This window comes from Synchiropus splendidus, chromosome 1 (assembly GCF_027744825.2).
Source record: "Synchiropus splendidus isolate RoL2022-P1 chromosome 1, RoL_Sspl_1.0, whole genome shotgun sequence".
Taxonomy (NCBI): domain Eukaryota; kingdom Metazoa; phylum Chordata; class Actinopteri; order Syngnathiformes; family Callionymidae; genus Synchiropus; species Synchiropus splendidus.
Window position 1 is genome coordinate 8,493,412 of NC_071334.1, and position 15,970 is coordinate 8,509,381.

The following is a 15,970-nucleotide window of genomic DNA, read 5'->3' on the forward strand; positions in this document are numbered from 1 at the left end:
GTTAATACTGCCCCACTGAGAACTGGCGGATAAGGCTGCATTTTAATGGGGATTAATACCACGCTTCTGTCTGCACATCATTCACCTTTATCAGCTTCAACAAGCAGGCAGGCGATGAAAGAAGCGAAACCCACTCTCCTGCTCTCACTGTCTTTGTCGGGTGGAGCAGGGGCTGAAACAATGCAGTGAAAACGAGGGATGACACGTCTGCCAATTACACTGTCTGTCACATTAAAGTTTAACTGTGCAGAGGCTCTGATGGCCCCCTATCCTGGGGCTGCTCAGGGTAAAGGCACTTAACAGTTGTGGAACGAGTGATGGGGAAGAAGTAACGCCTTTTGATTATGCTGGAAAGTCGCCTGTGTCCCCATGCAGCATGAATCTTTGTTTAAGGATAAAGTGAGAGCTTAAATGTCAAATTGTTTAAGTGAGTAATCCTCAGATGCAGAATTATGGATGTCAAAGTTGTGATTTTCTATGAATCTGTCCCGGAGTACAGCGAGTACAGAAAAGATAAAAACATGATACATTTACATTTCAGTCAAAATTACATTGTAAATAGCAACTGCTGGTGTATTGAAATGCTGCATTCGTCTGATGTGTTTGACTGAGCTTCTTGTTTTGTCTTTGAAAGGTTTCTTCCCTGGCAGTTCTCAGGGCTGTGATGCTTTCCTCCGCCATAAGATGACTCTGATTTCGCCATCCATCCTGAAGAAGTATGGGATTCCCTTCGACAGAGTGAGTAGCAGCTCATGTTTTGAACTATAATGAACATTATCCATTTATTAGTCGGATGCTTTTATTCACACTACGAAGAGGATCCTATGACCTCAGGCTCACACCAAATCCGGTTGTGGTTTGCCACAATTTGGGCAGCACTGCTCCGGTAACTATCACCGGCTTGGGTTTCTGTCCGCCTCATCCAGTTTGGCTCACTCGATAGCACAGGATCATTGACATATTTGAAGAACACAGTGCCCCAGTAAGAGGTTACTTCACAAGTCCGACTCACGTCGGTCTGTTTGCCGACTTCTTCACGTGATGTGTATCTAGCATTGTTAATTTGGATTTTGATGTATCATTTACGTTAATGTCCTCAATACAATGCTTTTCCCTTATGTGTTTATGGAACATTCCGTCCCTGTACCAAACTCTCGAAAAATGTGTTATGTATCCTCATGCTTTTTTTTTGAGTGGGGGTACAGCCTGTGTCACCAAGACAACATCACTGGTGTCAAGTATCGAGTGAAAGCTTCTTTCTGCTTGGTGCAGGTGTCGCCAGCTCTTCTGTCATGTTGGCACACAAAGAGTATAATCAAATTCTGTCTACGAGTAGAACTTTATTTGGAAAATTCACCAGATGCACTTTATGTTTTATGTTTGATTTCCTCCATGAATGACCCTCTTGTCTCCAACTTGACCGGTGCCACTGCTCAAAATACGGAACTCAATTAATTTGAATTCCAAGCCTGTTTGCTGCACCACGTGGACGCGAGTCATTTGTTTGTCCGCTGACCAGTAGGTCAGCACGTCAGTTGTCATGTCTAGGAAGTATGAAGGCACCCACAGTTTTATCAAAATGCCCTAATGTACCCAGTGACCTGTGTAAACGTTGCTTCACCATATAGTAACACACCAGCACTCCAATAGCATAATATATTGACATTGTGCTCATGTGCACATAGTGTTGCAGTTGAAGTTATGAATAGCTACAGTTCTATGTACGTATTGAGTATGAATGGGTTGAACAATGTTTCCACTTTCATGGATCCCATCACCTTGAAAAAGGTCGACTCATTCTGTTACCTTGTGAAGGGAGGGTACGGTCACATGGAATCCCTCATCCAATGAGAGCAGAGGAGTTGAAGGATGAAACTGGCTCTGTGCTAATGACAAACTGCACGACATGCTGCTATATTACACCTTGTTTTGAAGCCAGCGAGGGCTAGGTTAATATCAACTATCTTTTGGAAGACTCATCCACTCAGTTAAATATAAGCAGCTGTTTTCACCTTTCAAAATGTCTCCAAGTAGGCTGCACTCACTTTCCTGTCTGAGGGCAGAAGAAAGTTCTCGACTGTCAGCAGTGGATTTCCCCTCCATCCTGTTCATCTCTGCAGCTCACTGGTGCCTCAGGATGTCATTATCTCATCCAAAGTATTACTTCTTATTCCCCTACAGTACAGCTCCTCATTCATGTGCAAAAATAAAATTGTCTCTGTGCACTCTTGCACAGAGCAAAAAGTGACGTTTGATATCTGAACCACCGCCTTAGTTGAGGAAGTTTACTTCCCTTCATCAACCCCCTTCCACTGTTTCTACCCTCCTTCCTGTCACCTCTCTGGGTTTGATGTGTCTCTTGATTGCCTGGATCCAGGCTTCACAAAGAAAGTGTGAAAATGCAGCAAGGCATGAAAAGGTTTAAGTTTCAGGGCAACACATTAAAAAAGAGAATGTGCTTAACTTGTCAGATTCTTAAAAAAATGTCAGAAAAATCAGACTCGTGGGAAGACTCTCTGCTGCTCCAGTAGCAGTCGTGTTGGGATGAAATACTTCAGCTCACCAGTCAGAAAAGTTTCTTGAAGTTACTCCTGTCTGTCACACTGTAGCTTTTACGCCCAAATGTGACATGTTTGTATCCTATACCGTTCAGTCATTTCCATTGCGTACGACGACTACGAGTTCAGCTGCTCATACATACATTTGGGAAAACCTCACTACAAATATGTGAAATTAATATTATATTATTATATATTTTTATATTTATGTGTGGCACAGGATGCCATCTGTTTAGTGTGGGGACGTAGTAGCCAATCACGAACCCTGATTTTATCCAAAATGAATTATACCGTTTGAATGTTGTCGTGTGAAGCAGCAATGGCTCTTTTGTGATGCAACCTACCAAATTCGAACTGTAGCCCCTTCAATGTGCTCTGAAGGTCGTGCTGAATGTCATGGATTTCTCTCGCAGGTAACTCAAAACGAAGGAGAGTTCATGATCACCTTTCCCTATGGCTACCACGCTGGCTTCAACCATGGCTTCAACTGCGCGGAATCCACAAACTTTGCCACCTTGCGCTGGGTTGACTACGGCAAAATGGCCACCCAGGTAAGTCACTTCAATTCAGAACTCGGAAAACACCGCAGAGAGCAAAGAAATACAAAGCGTTGCTGCTCCCGCAATTATTATTCTCTGGAGAAAATGGGGCTGAAAACATTACTGAATAACAATAGCACCAGATGATCTGCCACTTCGACACTGAGAACCATCAAGCATGAAATTGACATGACCTAGGGTAAGCAGTAGATGGCAGCGAGCCTCAATGTACTGAGGAAAAAAACTCCCTTTTCTCTACATTGTACTTAATTTTCCTGTCCAGTTCTCCCTCCATCCCTCATGTGTCTTGGTGCGTGCACACTTGTTCGCTCTTTCTCTCTACTTGGCTGCTTGTCAGATTTATGAGGTGCCAGTTTGCAGAAGTACTTCTCCCTCTTCCCCGTCTTTGGCCTTCCCAACTTTACCCCAGTGGCTACTTGTAATTTAAAAACCAGTTGCCCAGACTGAGTCGGCGTTCCCACCGCTCAGCTGAGGACCCCAGGGAGTGTTGCGACTGCTCTTGTCTCATACGTTTCAACAGTGCTACTGGTGAAATCCTTGCTGGTCCGAGCCACTGCTACATGTCTGACAAGCAAATGGTTGTATTAAGAAGTAATACCTCTGTGAGTCAATTTGTGCTGGGATCAACTCCAAATGGTTATTAAGCCTCAACACCATCCACAATTTGAAGAATATGAATGGCAGTTGCAGGTGAATCTCAGTTGGATCAGTGGTAGAGCTGTCAAGCCAACAAATGAGATTTGGGCATCCATGTATTCATTTATAAAGTCTCAGTAGGCTTTGTGTATTTGGTCTCCATGTTTTTTTTTTAATTTAACAATAAAAAAAACATTAGGTACAGTGAAGATTGAGTTTCTCATTTCGAGCAATTTCATGTTTGACTGCCACAGATGACAAAATGGCAGCCGTGCCAGCGACTCTCACTGCCGCTTTGTATTCCCTTCCCTTTTTGACTTTGGCTCAAGCAGTCATCTGTTAACTCATCGGGCTGCCACCGACTCTTTCTGTAAGCCCCAAACAAGACAGTGAATGATGGGACTGGGTATTGAATTTGTCACCGCTGGTAGCTGCCAGTTCTCGACAATGGCAGCGAGAGAATAAGGCTAGGCATACATCATGTTTGACTCCTGGAATACAGGCTCCTCAGCGTCTGACTCATCTATTTGACTCACAAAGTGAACAATACCTGCTGTAAAACTACAGTCACGTCTGCTTAAAGCCAGACTGTGGGTCTGATTCTGATGTTTTATTGGGGAGATTGTTTTTATTGGGGAATTAATTATTGCTTTACGACAGTAAAGTTTGGCTCACCAGTGATGGTCAGTTCCATTATTAGCCATTTTTACACAGCTTTGTTTGATAACATGGGGTTCCATATGTTCACCAGCAAAATAAATAAATTCAATTCCGATTAAAAACAAGCTTGACGTTGAGGTTTTTCATAAGTCAGATATTAGATTATTATTTATTATTTTCTCCACATTGTAATCTTGTTCTGACCGGTTGCGTGTGCAGGATTTACTAATCCAAAAGTTCTGACTTCCTTTGGTGCAGGTGTGTCGCTGACTGTCACACTTAACTCGCCACAATTTTGGTCCATATTGGCTCACCACTCTATATTTGGTGCTCATCCCTTGCAGTTCATCCCTTAAACTTCCCGATGAATTTTTCTGTCCGAAAGAGAAGCAGAAATCATTTCCCCAGTTCCCAAACTAAATTGCACCATTTTTTCCTCATCTAGCAGGTGAATTGTGTGGAACCAGCTCTGTCTCTTTATTTACCGACTTGTTTTGCGGTGCCACACACTGTCGTAATGTCATGCTGTCTATATTTTATTTCACACAAATACATGAGAAGATTCACCTTTCTTCATGGTTTCTTCCCGGAACACCCCAGCCATGTCCACTTTCATGTTGCCTCTTGTGTTTTCAGCAGGTCGTGATGATGACTTTGTTTTATCGCGTCTGATCATGCGAGATTTCTAGCTTGAAGGAAGAGGTTCTTGGTTCGGCTGGGAGTCTTATCAGGGAATATTTGAAAATGTGGTGGTTTCTGTTTTTTTCCCCCCATTTTGTCTGTTTAAAAACACGCTGAAACCCACCATAATCATGTCCACCACCATGTGCGTAACGTGTTATCCACTTGGACTCCACAGGGGGGACGTTCTGAGGAACTCTGAAGAGCTCAGAAGTTGTCCTATAGGGAGGTCCTGGTTACCGATTTGGGTGGCCATTGTTGTAGTCTTGAAGTCTAGTAGTATTGAATGCAGTCAGAGCGACCCACATAAGTGTATTCTGCTGCTTCTATTGTTGTTCCTCATTCTTTAGAGCGAATCAAGCTCTAAAGTTTTTGTCTGTTTTTTTTATCTACTAATGCAGCTGGAAGATAAACGACCTGCCTTGCAATATAATCTCTATGATGCATTTAAACACTTTCCAATTAAACCAAGAATAATTGTTTGTCACTTTGTTCTGTTTGCTGCCGTTTCCTGCCTCCATCAGCAACAATTTAACACAGCAATTCTTAATAATTCTGAATATGCTTCAGAGTGCTACCAGTTTCAACTCTGTTACAGTGTGTCTGTGAGCTTGACATTTAGCTGTTCTGAAAGATAAGCTTTATTAAAAAGCCAGTTTGCACTTTCGTTAAGTTTTTGTTTGTGTATAGTATAGTTTCCTTAATCTGACAATGCTCTTTGACAACTGAATTTCCAGACAAGAGAACAGAATTTCAGTGTAAACCGTTGTAAACCGAGAGTGCCACCTGAGTCACCACTGAGTCTGAAAATGAGGGCATTGTTTCATGACCACACCACTACTGCAACATACAGTGGTACCTCAATTTTCGAACGTCCCGGAATTCGAACAAATCGGAGTTCGAACAAAAATTTCGAGAATTTTTTGCTTCAGATTTTGAACGAAAATCCAGAACTTGAACGCCCCCGAAAAAAGCGGGAAAAAACATAACGTGCGTGGACCGATCAGCTGACCCATGACGCGCTTTGTTATTGTGTATAACGCAGCCTCTGTATGCAGACGTGTCCCGTTAGCTACATTTACTGACTGTTTTTTCTTCATACTGAGGTGTAAAACCTTTCCTGTCTCTGCACTGGACCGTGGTAGAGTGTCACAGGTGAGGTGCTCGCTCTCCACACCTCTCCTCCAGGGTTTGATGTCCTGTTGTGGGCTGGAGCTGGGACAGGGATGAGGCGAGTCTGGGACAGAGCGTGACTTGGTTTATGACTTTGTCACAGCCAAACTGCACAGAAGCGCACATCCAGAGCTGGACACGCACCGGGCACCTCTTCACTTCTGGAGAGACGTCACTCACTCGGCAACCCCTCCCACATGCAGCGGCCACACACATAGAGAAACAGCGCACCTGCAGCACACACTCTACATTCACTCCTACAAAAGACTATTAATTATAAGGGGAAATGGGAAAAATCAATTCGGATTTCGAACAAATCGCTTCTCCAACGGCCGAACGGATTGTGGTCGAGAACCGAGGCACCACTGTAATAGTTCTTTATTTTTATTGGATAAACGGTGTGTTCAACATCTTTGCTCGTGTCTCTACCGAGGTGGAACTTAATATCTGACTGTATTTAACTGGATATTTGATCATTCAAGTATATATTTGTTTAAAGTTGCACCAGTGTGAAAACCCTACTACTATTAATGCTCCGGAGGCACCTGCATCCTGCCTTTGAGCTGCTCAACCTTGCCCTAAAATGCTATTCTTATTGTTTTATGCTGATTGCCTGAGTTTTTGTCCGTTGTCTTCCCTCCAGTGCACCTGCCGGAAGGACATGGTCAAGATATCCATGGACGTGTTTGTGCGATGCCTGCAGCCAGATCGCTATGAATTGTGGAAGCAGGGGAAAGACGTCACCGTGTTGGACCACCTGAAGTCCACCGAACTCAGCAGCCCAGAACTGGAGCGCTGGAGAGAGAACCGTGTCACTTACCGCGCTAAGCTGCTCCGAAGGTGACACATCCCTTTTGATGGTGATATTTACATGCTGTGGTAATGATACAGGAAACACACTTTAGGTGCTGCTTTACCAAACTGCAGTGCCGATCAAACATGACACCTCTACCCCAGATTTCACATTTTAACATTTCAAGTTTAGCCTGGGCAATCCATGCATATACTGATATATATATATATATATATATATGATATACCAGATACTGGTTCTGCGTACTGATTTACCAACCCGTGTTCCACACTTTCAAAGTCTGTCTCCAAGTCGACCGTACTTGTCTCGACCATGCTTTTTGTCACGGCCAGTCTCGACCACATCTGCTGTGTTTTTTGCTAAAAACTCAACCAATGAAGTCTTTTGTTTTACGTCAGAGATGAGGGAAAAATAGAATTTTCTCACAAACTCGCTCTGATAAAGAATTACCTCCATCAATTATGGAGGTTATGTCTCTCTGCCCGTCCATCTGTAAACAGAAAGTCTAAAACGGACGATACTTTCGGGGCTGATTAGAAATGAGCTAACGTTTTTTTTTTTTTTTTGCTCTTTAATTGCTCTTCTGTCGGTTCATTTGGATTTCCATTGGCAAACAGCTGAATATGTTCTGTATTCACTTTGGTCATGACGATGTCTTGGGTTAGGTGGTCTCAACTGCAACACCAAATACTCACATTGTTCTTTAGGTTGTTATGAAAATAAAATGTGTATTGAGGCTCTTCTCCTCCTGTGTCGCACAGAGCTATGCACAAAATGAAGCTTCTGCGTCGCCTGAAGCTGGATGAAGTGAAAGTCCTGGCAGAGGAGGGGATCGAGCTGGATGCCGCAGAGTACCAGCGGCAGGTGGAAGAGCGCGAGGCCCAGCGGAAGCGAGAGCGGGAGGAGCGTATGGCCCGAGAGGCCTTCATGACCCTGCAGGCCATCGAGCTGGAGGAGAAGAAGGCAGCCGAGGCTGCTGCTAAAGCCCCCAAGCCACTTGCCTTCGACAGTGAGGAATCTCTTTTTATTGTCTTTTCATTTTCTGATGTCGTGAACATAAGCTTGGGTGAATTATGGCTGGTGAATCGACATGTCTTTTAATGGTCTGATTTATTATTCAAGTTGTCATTTATTATTAATCCTTCGGGTTCATTCGAACACATCTTCAGAACAAGTACATACCTGAGATGCATCATGGATCTTATTGGTCTCTTCTGCACTGTGTTCTTCTTAACTAGACTCTGACTGGGACATTGAACCCGAGAATCTGAACGAGTCTGATATGACGGCTGTCACCGGATTTCAAGAAGCATTTGAGAAGTTTGCAACGGCTGATTTCAACGTCAGCCAGGAGGAGGGGCCGAATCCCCCGGAACTGAATGCACCTGATCTCCCTGACAGCAAGCTGGACATGACCACCTCACAGGTAAAGCAGTCCTTGACCGGGAGACAGATAGTCGATTAGATTTGTCCTTTGATTTGTGACAGGTTGTTGTGTCAGAGTCCATTATACTGCACAAATGTGCTGCCATTACTGCACTGACACTTGATATAGAATTGAGACTTGAATTGATTTGCTGTCAGTTTCTGGACCACCAAGTTTGTTTCACAGGTGTACACTATAACCTTTGGTGTTTGGGATAAAAATATATATATATAAATAACTGGGCCATATTGCAATAATGAAACCATATTGTGACGAATAATAAACAATATAAACAAGATATTCTCTTCTTGTCAGTACCCCAAGATGAAGATGCCAACGGAGGTCAAAAAGAGTCGCCGCCACCCCCTCAGCAAGCCACCGATGAGGTCCCCTCTGTCTATTGTGAAGCAAGAGCCAGAGAGTGACAGAGGTTCGCCTTGTTCTATTGATGCTCTCTGTTAGAAAAATCAGTTTCAAGATCTCCATTTTGTAATGCAAAATTATGCATTTTAATAGAAATTTCTCCCATATCAAATTTAAAATCAAGAAAACCTTGTTGTTCAGTTATTGACCCTGAGGAAAACCAGACTGAACCAAAGCTCCCGGTGGAATAATCAAATCCAGACTGTAAAGCCTCCCTTTCCACCTGCCCAAGCCGTCTTTCTCTTTTCATTTCTGATGGACACTTATTGATCCTGGGATCATGACGTCCAATTACCTGCTTTCAAAGTCACTTTAAGTCCGAGGCAGGGGACCAAACTTGAGGCCTGTCCTTCAGATAGGTTGATGGGAGACAAGGAGACAAGCTTTGGTGGGAGGAACAGGGGGAGGCTTCTGTAAAGACCCCCCGCTTTCTTTCGAGGTTTAGCGATGATCTGGATCAGTGGCTCTGGAGCAAAATTGATTGTGGAGGCAGAAGAGGGAGTTGTTGATGCCTGTTCCTTGTTACTCTGCCTGTTATATCAGAAGTTTGCTTCAGTGAAAAGAAATGCTGGCGTTGGTCTCCTCTTTCGCGACAAAAATGCTGTTGTGATTCTACACAGACTTATCTGTGCCGCTGGAGAGTGACATGAAGAAACAGGAGCATCTTTGGCAGAATCATTCACCAAACTTCCTGGCAGAGAAATCCTTCAACGCCGCAGTGTCCGGTCTCCAGCCTTACTGCGCTGTGTGCTGCCTCTTCTGTCCTTACACTAAGGTATGCAGTGGAAAATAGCACATCAAATAGAGCCGATTAAATTCTTGTGTGGCTGTATGCATGTTGAAGAAAGGTTTTATGAATTTACTGTTTTGGTTGTGGCTAATCCTCTCTGATGATCTTTATAGCTGATAAAGGAGGAAGGTCAGTGGCATTCAACCCCCCGTCATGGCATCCAAACTCGTCCACTGGTCCCTGAGATGTGCTTCAAAACCGGCAAGAGTGAACCGCCGCCCACCAACCATCACATCGGAGAGGACGGCAGCAGTATGCTACTGTGTTGCTCCTCCTGTCACATGCAAGTTCATGCCAGTAAGTGTGAAGCCATGCATGTAGTATTGACGTGGCTGGACCCAGACTCTGGATCAGTCTCCCAACTGATGTTAGCACTGCACAGATAAGGGCTACTTTTGCCCTGGGTTTTTTAAAACAAACTGTCCATTTATTAACTTGTGTTATATTCCAGTTCTTCTGGATTGAGTGTTTTTATGGCAATTGTTGTTTGTAATGTAAAGAACTTATGTCAGCGCCTATGGAAACAAGCATTATAAATAAACTTGACCTTGTCTTTGACCTTTGACATGTGTAGATCACAGACGTCATTAGGCTAAAGAATCATGTTTTGATGTTAAACTGTACTTCCAACCCAACTGTACTTCCAACCCATAATTGCAGGGGTGCTTGAAATTGTTATATTCAATTATGTTATTAGAGTACTGTGTCCTTTTCCCCAACATGCAGCAACCCATGTATACTCAGTCACAGTTTTACTGAGGTTATACTTTGACTTGCTGGTTTAGTTGAAGGAAAGGAAAACTAGACAAGTTTGTTTTCTATTGTATTACATTAGAAGTTATATATGCTGCCTTGCAGCCCAGTCTCACACAATTGTTTTTGGTGATCTAATTTATAAAGTGTTTGCCACACGTGTGCAGATGTCTTACAAACCCCTAACTTCAAGAGCCTCACTTTAATACTCATCTTGGAGGTCCTCAGCGGAGGAAGCAGCAGAATATCGACTTGAGGTTGTGAAGCAGAAATAACAGCTGTCAACATCAGCCGCACCACGGTCCATTTAGCTTCCTTGAGAAGCAAACATGAGGCTTATTTAAGTGACAAACTAACGCTGCAGAAGTTCTCACTAGTGACGTGTTTCCTCTGGGCGAGGTGCTGTCGGAGACTAAACTTGTTTTAACTTGTAACTGTCTCTGCTGCCATCAGGTTGTTATGGTGTCAAACCAGACTCTGTCAGGGACGAGTGGACGTGCGCCAGATGTGCAGCGGCTGCTTGGACGGTGGTGAGTAGAAGCAGTCAGTCAGGCTAACGTACAAAACACCAGTAATAAGGCAATCATTACTTCTTCCTAATGATTCACTCATCATATTTTTCCAAGTAATTACTATTCATGCTCTAACAATAATCACTTAGACTCTGCAAATCACAATGGATTTCATTGAAAAAAAAAACTGTCTGGCTAAAGGAAAGGCGTTAAATGTGGGCAGAAAGTTTTTTTCTTCTCTCTGCTCCTTCTTGATCTCTGAAACCACATTGCAATTGGAGAGCTGTTATATGTTTGATGTGGAATTGAAATAAAGTTCTGCTCTTTTCCAGGAGTGCTGTCTCTGCAATTTAAGAGGCGGAGCGTTAAAGAAGACCACAGATGACAGGTCTGTAGCAGGTCTCCGTATAATGTGAAATTATCTGCTATGAATGAGGCTCTGTAGACTATAGAACAAGACGTGCTCTTCTGTGTGTTGCTTCTGTTTGACACTGGCTGCACATTGTTGGACCCAAACTATTTGTGTTAAATGGTGCAAAAAAAACGTGCATTTGTCTGTCCTAGACTCAATTTTCTTTTTACACTTTAAAAAAACATATTAAATTACCATTTTAAATTACAGTTCCTTTTCTAGAATCACACCTCAAGGTTTATAAAACTGTGTTCTTGAAGATCTAATTCAATTACATTACATAGCCTTTACTTGTCCCACAGTGGGGAAATTCAGTGTTTCGTCGCAGCAACAGTAAAGGACATGACACCCCCCTGCAGCAAGCAGACAAGCACACAGCCCTTTCAGAATGAGAGCAAAATAGCTCATCAGGGATCAAAATTCAAGTAGTTCTATCGATTGAATCAAGCGACAAGCCTTTATATATGTATTGTTTGAATGAATGAATGTTGTGGTTGTGAAAGTTTAGCAAACCATCACAGCTGATGCAGCTGCTTATCTTGCATCAATATATGAAAAAAGATGTACACAAGGCTGTACGCACCATGACTTGTAGTAAGAGAAAGAATCATGATAAAAATGTTATTAATATTATTTTTAATGAATCAGGTTCAGCCAAGTAAAACAATTGCCCAGGGGAGTGTAACTGTGGCAGTTCATGTCTGTTAACGTTTATTTGTTGTTGATCAAGTTGTTGTGGTACAAATAGACAGCTTTGTTTTTTTACAAAGCAAATTGGGGGGGCGGTGCTTTGTACGCCCTGTTTCAATATCCTAGCTAAAAGCCTCTGTTAAAGACACGCAATGAACATCAAAGATATCCACTAAGTATCAACAATAGAGCTGGGTAGTACATCTGAACCAGGTCCCTTCACTGACTTGAAACCCAAATGTTTCTGTCTTCTTGTTTTCCATGTTATTAGATGGGTCCATGTGATCTGTGCGATCGCTGTGCCAGAAGTTCGCTTCGTCAATGCCATTGAGCGGGAGCCTGTGGATGTGACCGACGTTCCCCCAACCCGCAGGAGTCTAGTAAGTCTGCTTTCACTACTCCAAATTCTAGTAAGGTATCTATGAAATGTTGATGAAGCGCCTGAGCTGCCCAAACACAGACAGTTGTGCATCAGTTCTGGAGTCCTTGTTGGCTTGGATGAGCGTCTATGTGTCGTCCTCGCCCCCCTGATGTACGGACGGCGTATTTGCAGGATGTTGAGGGAAGTGAATGTGCTGAGGCAACAGCAGAATAATCAAGTGTCATCTCTCACTGTGGGAAATGAACTACATCGATCCCGCAAGCTGGAGGCAATTTCCCCGCTGGTGCCATGTCTTTGAGTGCGACTCGTCTTTCATTATTCGTTCGCCGTCTCTCCCTTCTGTTTGCTCTCACGGGCGCGCAGTGATCCTGCATGTAAAGCGGGGTTTATTGCTACACATCCACAAATAATGCCGCCGATTTGTCTTCACTGTTCCAACCTGTGTAAGAAGTTTGAGCAGGGTTTGCATCCAAGTTGAGTCAGAAGGTCAGAACCTTCTGAAGGAGTTAGTGGTCATTTCTGCTCACATTTCCACAACATTTAAATTGCTTTCTTTAAGTTATGAACAAAAAGAGGACTGTGATGTTACTTGAAGTGCTGCATATAAGGTTTTAAAGTCAGAATAGCACTTTTGAAATGTGTTCTGCAGCTGACAGACTTGCATTTCCACACGGCACAGGTGGAAATGATTGAAGATGGAGCTTGGAGGTAGAATAAAATATTCCTTGTGTGATTATACGGCGGCAGAATTGAACAGCTGATGCAAGAAAACACAGAACTGATGGCAGTCAGTTCATGGAAGGGGTTCAGACCGGCACATTTAAAATGTGTACCAACCCATTTTTGTAAGGAAATATGGAGTTATTGAAAAGCGTTTATTTGCAGATGTGCGCATTCTGCCAACGCAAGAGCGACAACCAGAACCACGGCGCGTGTATCCAGTGTTCGCATGACAACTGCTCCACGTCTTTCCACGTCACCTGCGCTCAGATCGCCGGAGTCAAGATGGTGCCCGCCGACTGGCCCTACTTGTTGGCAGTGACCTGTCACAAGCATAAACGGGGGGCGCCAAAGGTAAGACGCCTCTGTCTCCCACGATCGGCCTCTGTCTGCCACCATCTTCAGATTTTGCCTCAATAAATCTCCCCATTTATTAAATTTTGTCTTCAACCTTGGAAACCCCTCAGAATTTCTGCGCATTTGGAGCTAACCTGGCACATGTCTGTCTTTCTTCAGGCGAGGGCGGCTCCCAAAAGCTCCCCAAGTCTGGAGCTGGGGCAGCGGGTGATAGGCCGTAGCGCAGACAGCTGGTACTACCACTGTACCATCATCGGAATAGCCACGCAGACGTTCTATGAAGTCAACTTTGATGATGGCTCGTATTGTGACAACCTTCATCCGGAAAATGTCATGGTGAGTCATTAAAGCGTGATGATATATAACTGCGTGGTTTAGAATAATTCATACGTCTAAACATGGTGTTTTTTCAATGGAGATTTCAGGGACTGCTCTAAACAAAGGTGTATTTGTGCCTACAGAGTCATGACTGCTTGCGTAGCGGCCCCCCGAACAATGGCGAGTCCATTGTCATCAGCACGGTCGACGGTCAAATGCTCAATGCCACTTATGTCAGGCCGCACACCCACACCTGCTACCAGGTACAATCATGAGCAAATACCTTCTCTCCATCTGCTGAAGGTCCTTCTACTGTCGTGAACCTGGGAACTTGTGCAGAGTTGCGCGCTTTGTTTAACAGCTTTCATCGTCTAATATGTAGCAGCAAAGAGGTGCTGTCCCTCTAGACTCACAGTTGTGATGCACTCTGGCACCAACAAGCAAGCTTCAGTGCTGCAAAATACACGCTGAGAATTGCAGAGTGTTTTGCTGTCAGAAGAGGACAGTAAGGGAAGACCTGCTTTGTAGACAGGCTCTCATGAGTTACGAGCTCGAAACATTTTGGTTTAAGGGTTAAAAAGTTAACATTATTGGCCGTTCATTTGAATGTTGAGAGCTTATTCTGTAGTCCTCAAGACAAAAAATGTCAAAACATTACCTTTCCTGTCAGTAATACTGCATTAATAGATAATAATGGCCGACGACAGTGTATTAATGGTGTATTATAACACAGAGAGCAGGCAAGCAAACCTCAATGTTCTCATCTAGGTTGGTGTTTCCTGTTTCCAGGTGGAGTTTCAGGACAAAAGCCAGCTGATGTTAAAGGCATCTGAGATCCACCAGCTGGAGCAGGACCTGCCCAAGAGGGTCCGGGCTCGCCTGGTAAGTTAGTTACTATCTGTCCTTCCCACCTATTAAACGCCGGTCTGTTGAAAGCGTTATCACCGCTTATCTGACACCAAATGCTAAATTCATGGCTGGAAAAAAAGCTGCTTTGAAGTCAAATTTGAAATCTGAATGGAGGCAAGTCCCTGGAGTGTGAAAACAGAAGTGGCAACTGGTCTATGAGTTTTTAATTGAATCTAAAAATCTGTTTATTTCTTTTTGAAAAATGGATACACAGCTGATACCACTGGCATCTGTGTGGAAACATCTCTGGGGGAACTTTAAATCCCCTTTGAAGAATCTTTGTGCACAACTGTTATCTTCAAAAGAGCTTCTTTTTTTTCTTCCTTGCCTCACACATTGCAGCGTCTGGTATATTGAGTTCCATTTCAGCATGCAGTCTCATCGTTTTGTTGAAAAAAAGAAAGTGAATTTTGATCAAATATGTTTTTAAACTCTTTTGCTGCTTTAGAGATGGTGTTTATAGGATACATGTATGGATTGAAATCTGAGGGACCCGGGAACAAACACATACATCTATTGTTAACCAGCGCTGAGTCCTGGTCAGGGTTGTGTGGAGAGCTGGAGCATATCCCAGCAGTCATCGGGCCAGAGGCTGGAATACACCCTGGACAGGTTGCCAGTCCAAATAGTGTCCTATTAACCTAGTGCACGTGTCATTGGACTGTGGGAGGAAACCGGAGGGCTGCACAATATTGGGGAAAAAAAACGGATTGAGATTTCTACTTCTTGGCAATATATATATTGCGATGTTAACACAAACTAACAAGAATTTCCACCAGATTCATGTCGATTCTGGCAAGTGGATCTAAAGAAAAGTAGATAAAAATGACAAAAAATATGGGAAATACATACCAAAACCAAAAATTACTGTCATTCAACTACCAGGGAGAGAGCTGGCAGATCGAGTTCCTGAGTTTTGCATTAGTAGTAGTACTAGTACTTATAAGTATTAGTAGTATTAGTAGTAGTAGTAGTCAGTTGTTGAAACACGTCTGTGTTCACTGCAGCAAAGAGATCCTGATCTCGTTGCTTAAAGTGTCATCATATCACGCTCCGTGATGGTAACAGCGAGGCACGGTCGGCGCAGTACAGGCCACTAGATGATCCAGAATAGTAGTATCTGAGGTAGATTTTCTTTTGGAGAGTTCTAACTCATCCCACACAGAGTGACTCTCTATTTGAAACCTCAGTGACAT

At 43.4% G+C, this 15,970-nt stretch overlaps 1 protein-coding gene across 1 annotated transcript in view; it reads left to right on the forward strand.

Annotated features, from left to right (window-relative positions):
• Nucleotides 1–15,970, forward strand: part of kdm4b (lysine (K)-specific demethylase 4B) — a 28,410-nt gene that overhangs the window by 10,512 nt on the left and 1,928 nt on the right. The window contains exons 7-21 of the mRNA XM_053869534.1: nucleotides 635–738; nucleotides 2,972–3,109; nucleotides 6,912–7,108; nucleotides 7,844–8,091; nucleotides 8,321–8,508; nucleotides 8,824–8,938; nucleotides 9,552–9,706; nucleotides 9,835–10,018; nucleotides 10,928–11,004; nucleotides 11,319–11,374; nucleotides 12,360–12,468; nucleotides 13,356–13,544; nucleotides 13,707–13,883; nucleotides 14,009–14,128; nucleotides 14,655–14,747. Of these exons, the coding sequence (XP_053725509.1) occupies nucleotides 635–738; nucleotides 2,972–3,109; nucleotides 6,912–7,108; nucleotides 7,844–8,091; nucleotides 8,321–8,508; nucleotides 8,824–8,938; nucleotides 9,552–9,706; nucleotides 9,835–10,018; nucleotides 10,928–11,004; nucleotides 11,319–11,374; nucleotides 12,360–12,468; nucleotides 13,356–13,544; nucleotides 13,707–13,883; nucleotides 14,009–14,128; nucleotides 14,655–14,747 (2,150 nt within the window). The remainder of the gene's footprint in view (nucleotides 1–634; nucleotides 739–2,971; nucleotides 3,110–6,911; nucleotides 7,109–7,843; nucleotides 8,092–8,320; nucleotides 8,509–8,823; nucleotides 8,939–9,551; nucleotides 9,707–9,834; nucleotides 10,019–10,927; nucleotides 11,005–11,318; nucleotides 11,375–12,359; nucleotides 12,469–13,355; nucleotides 13,545–13,706; nucleotides 13,884–14,008; nucleotides 14,129–14,654; nucleotides 14,748–15,970) is intronic.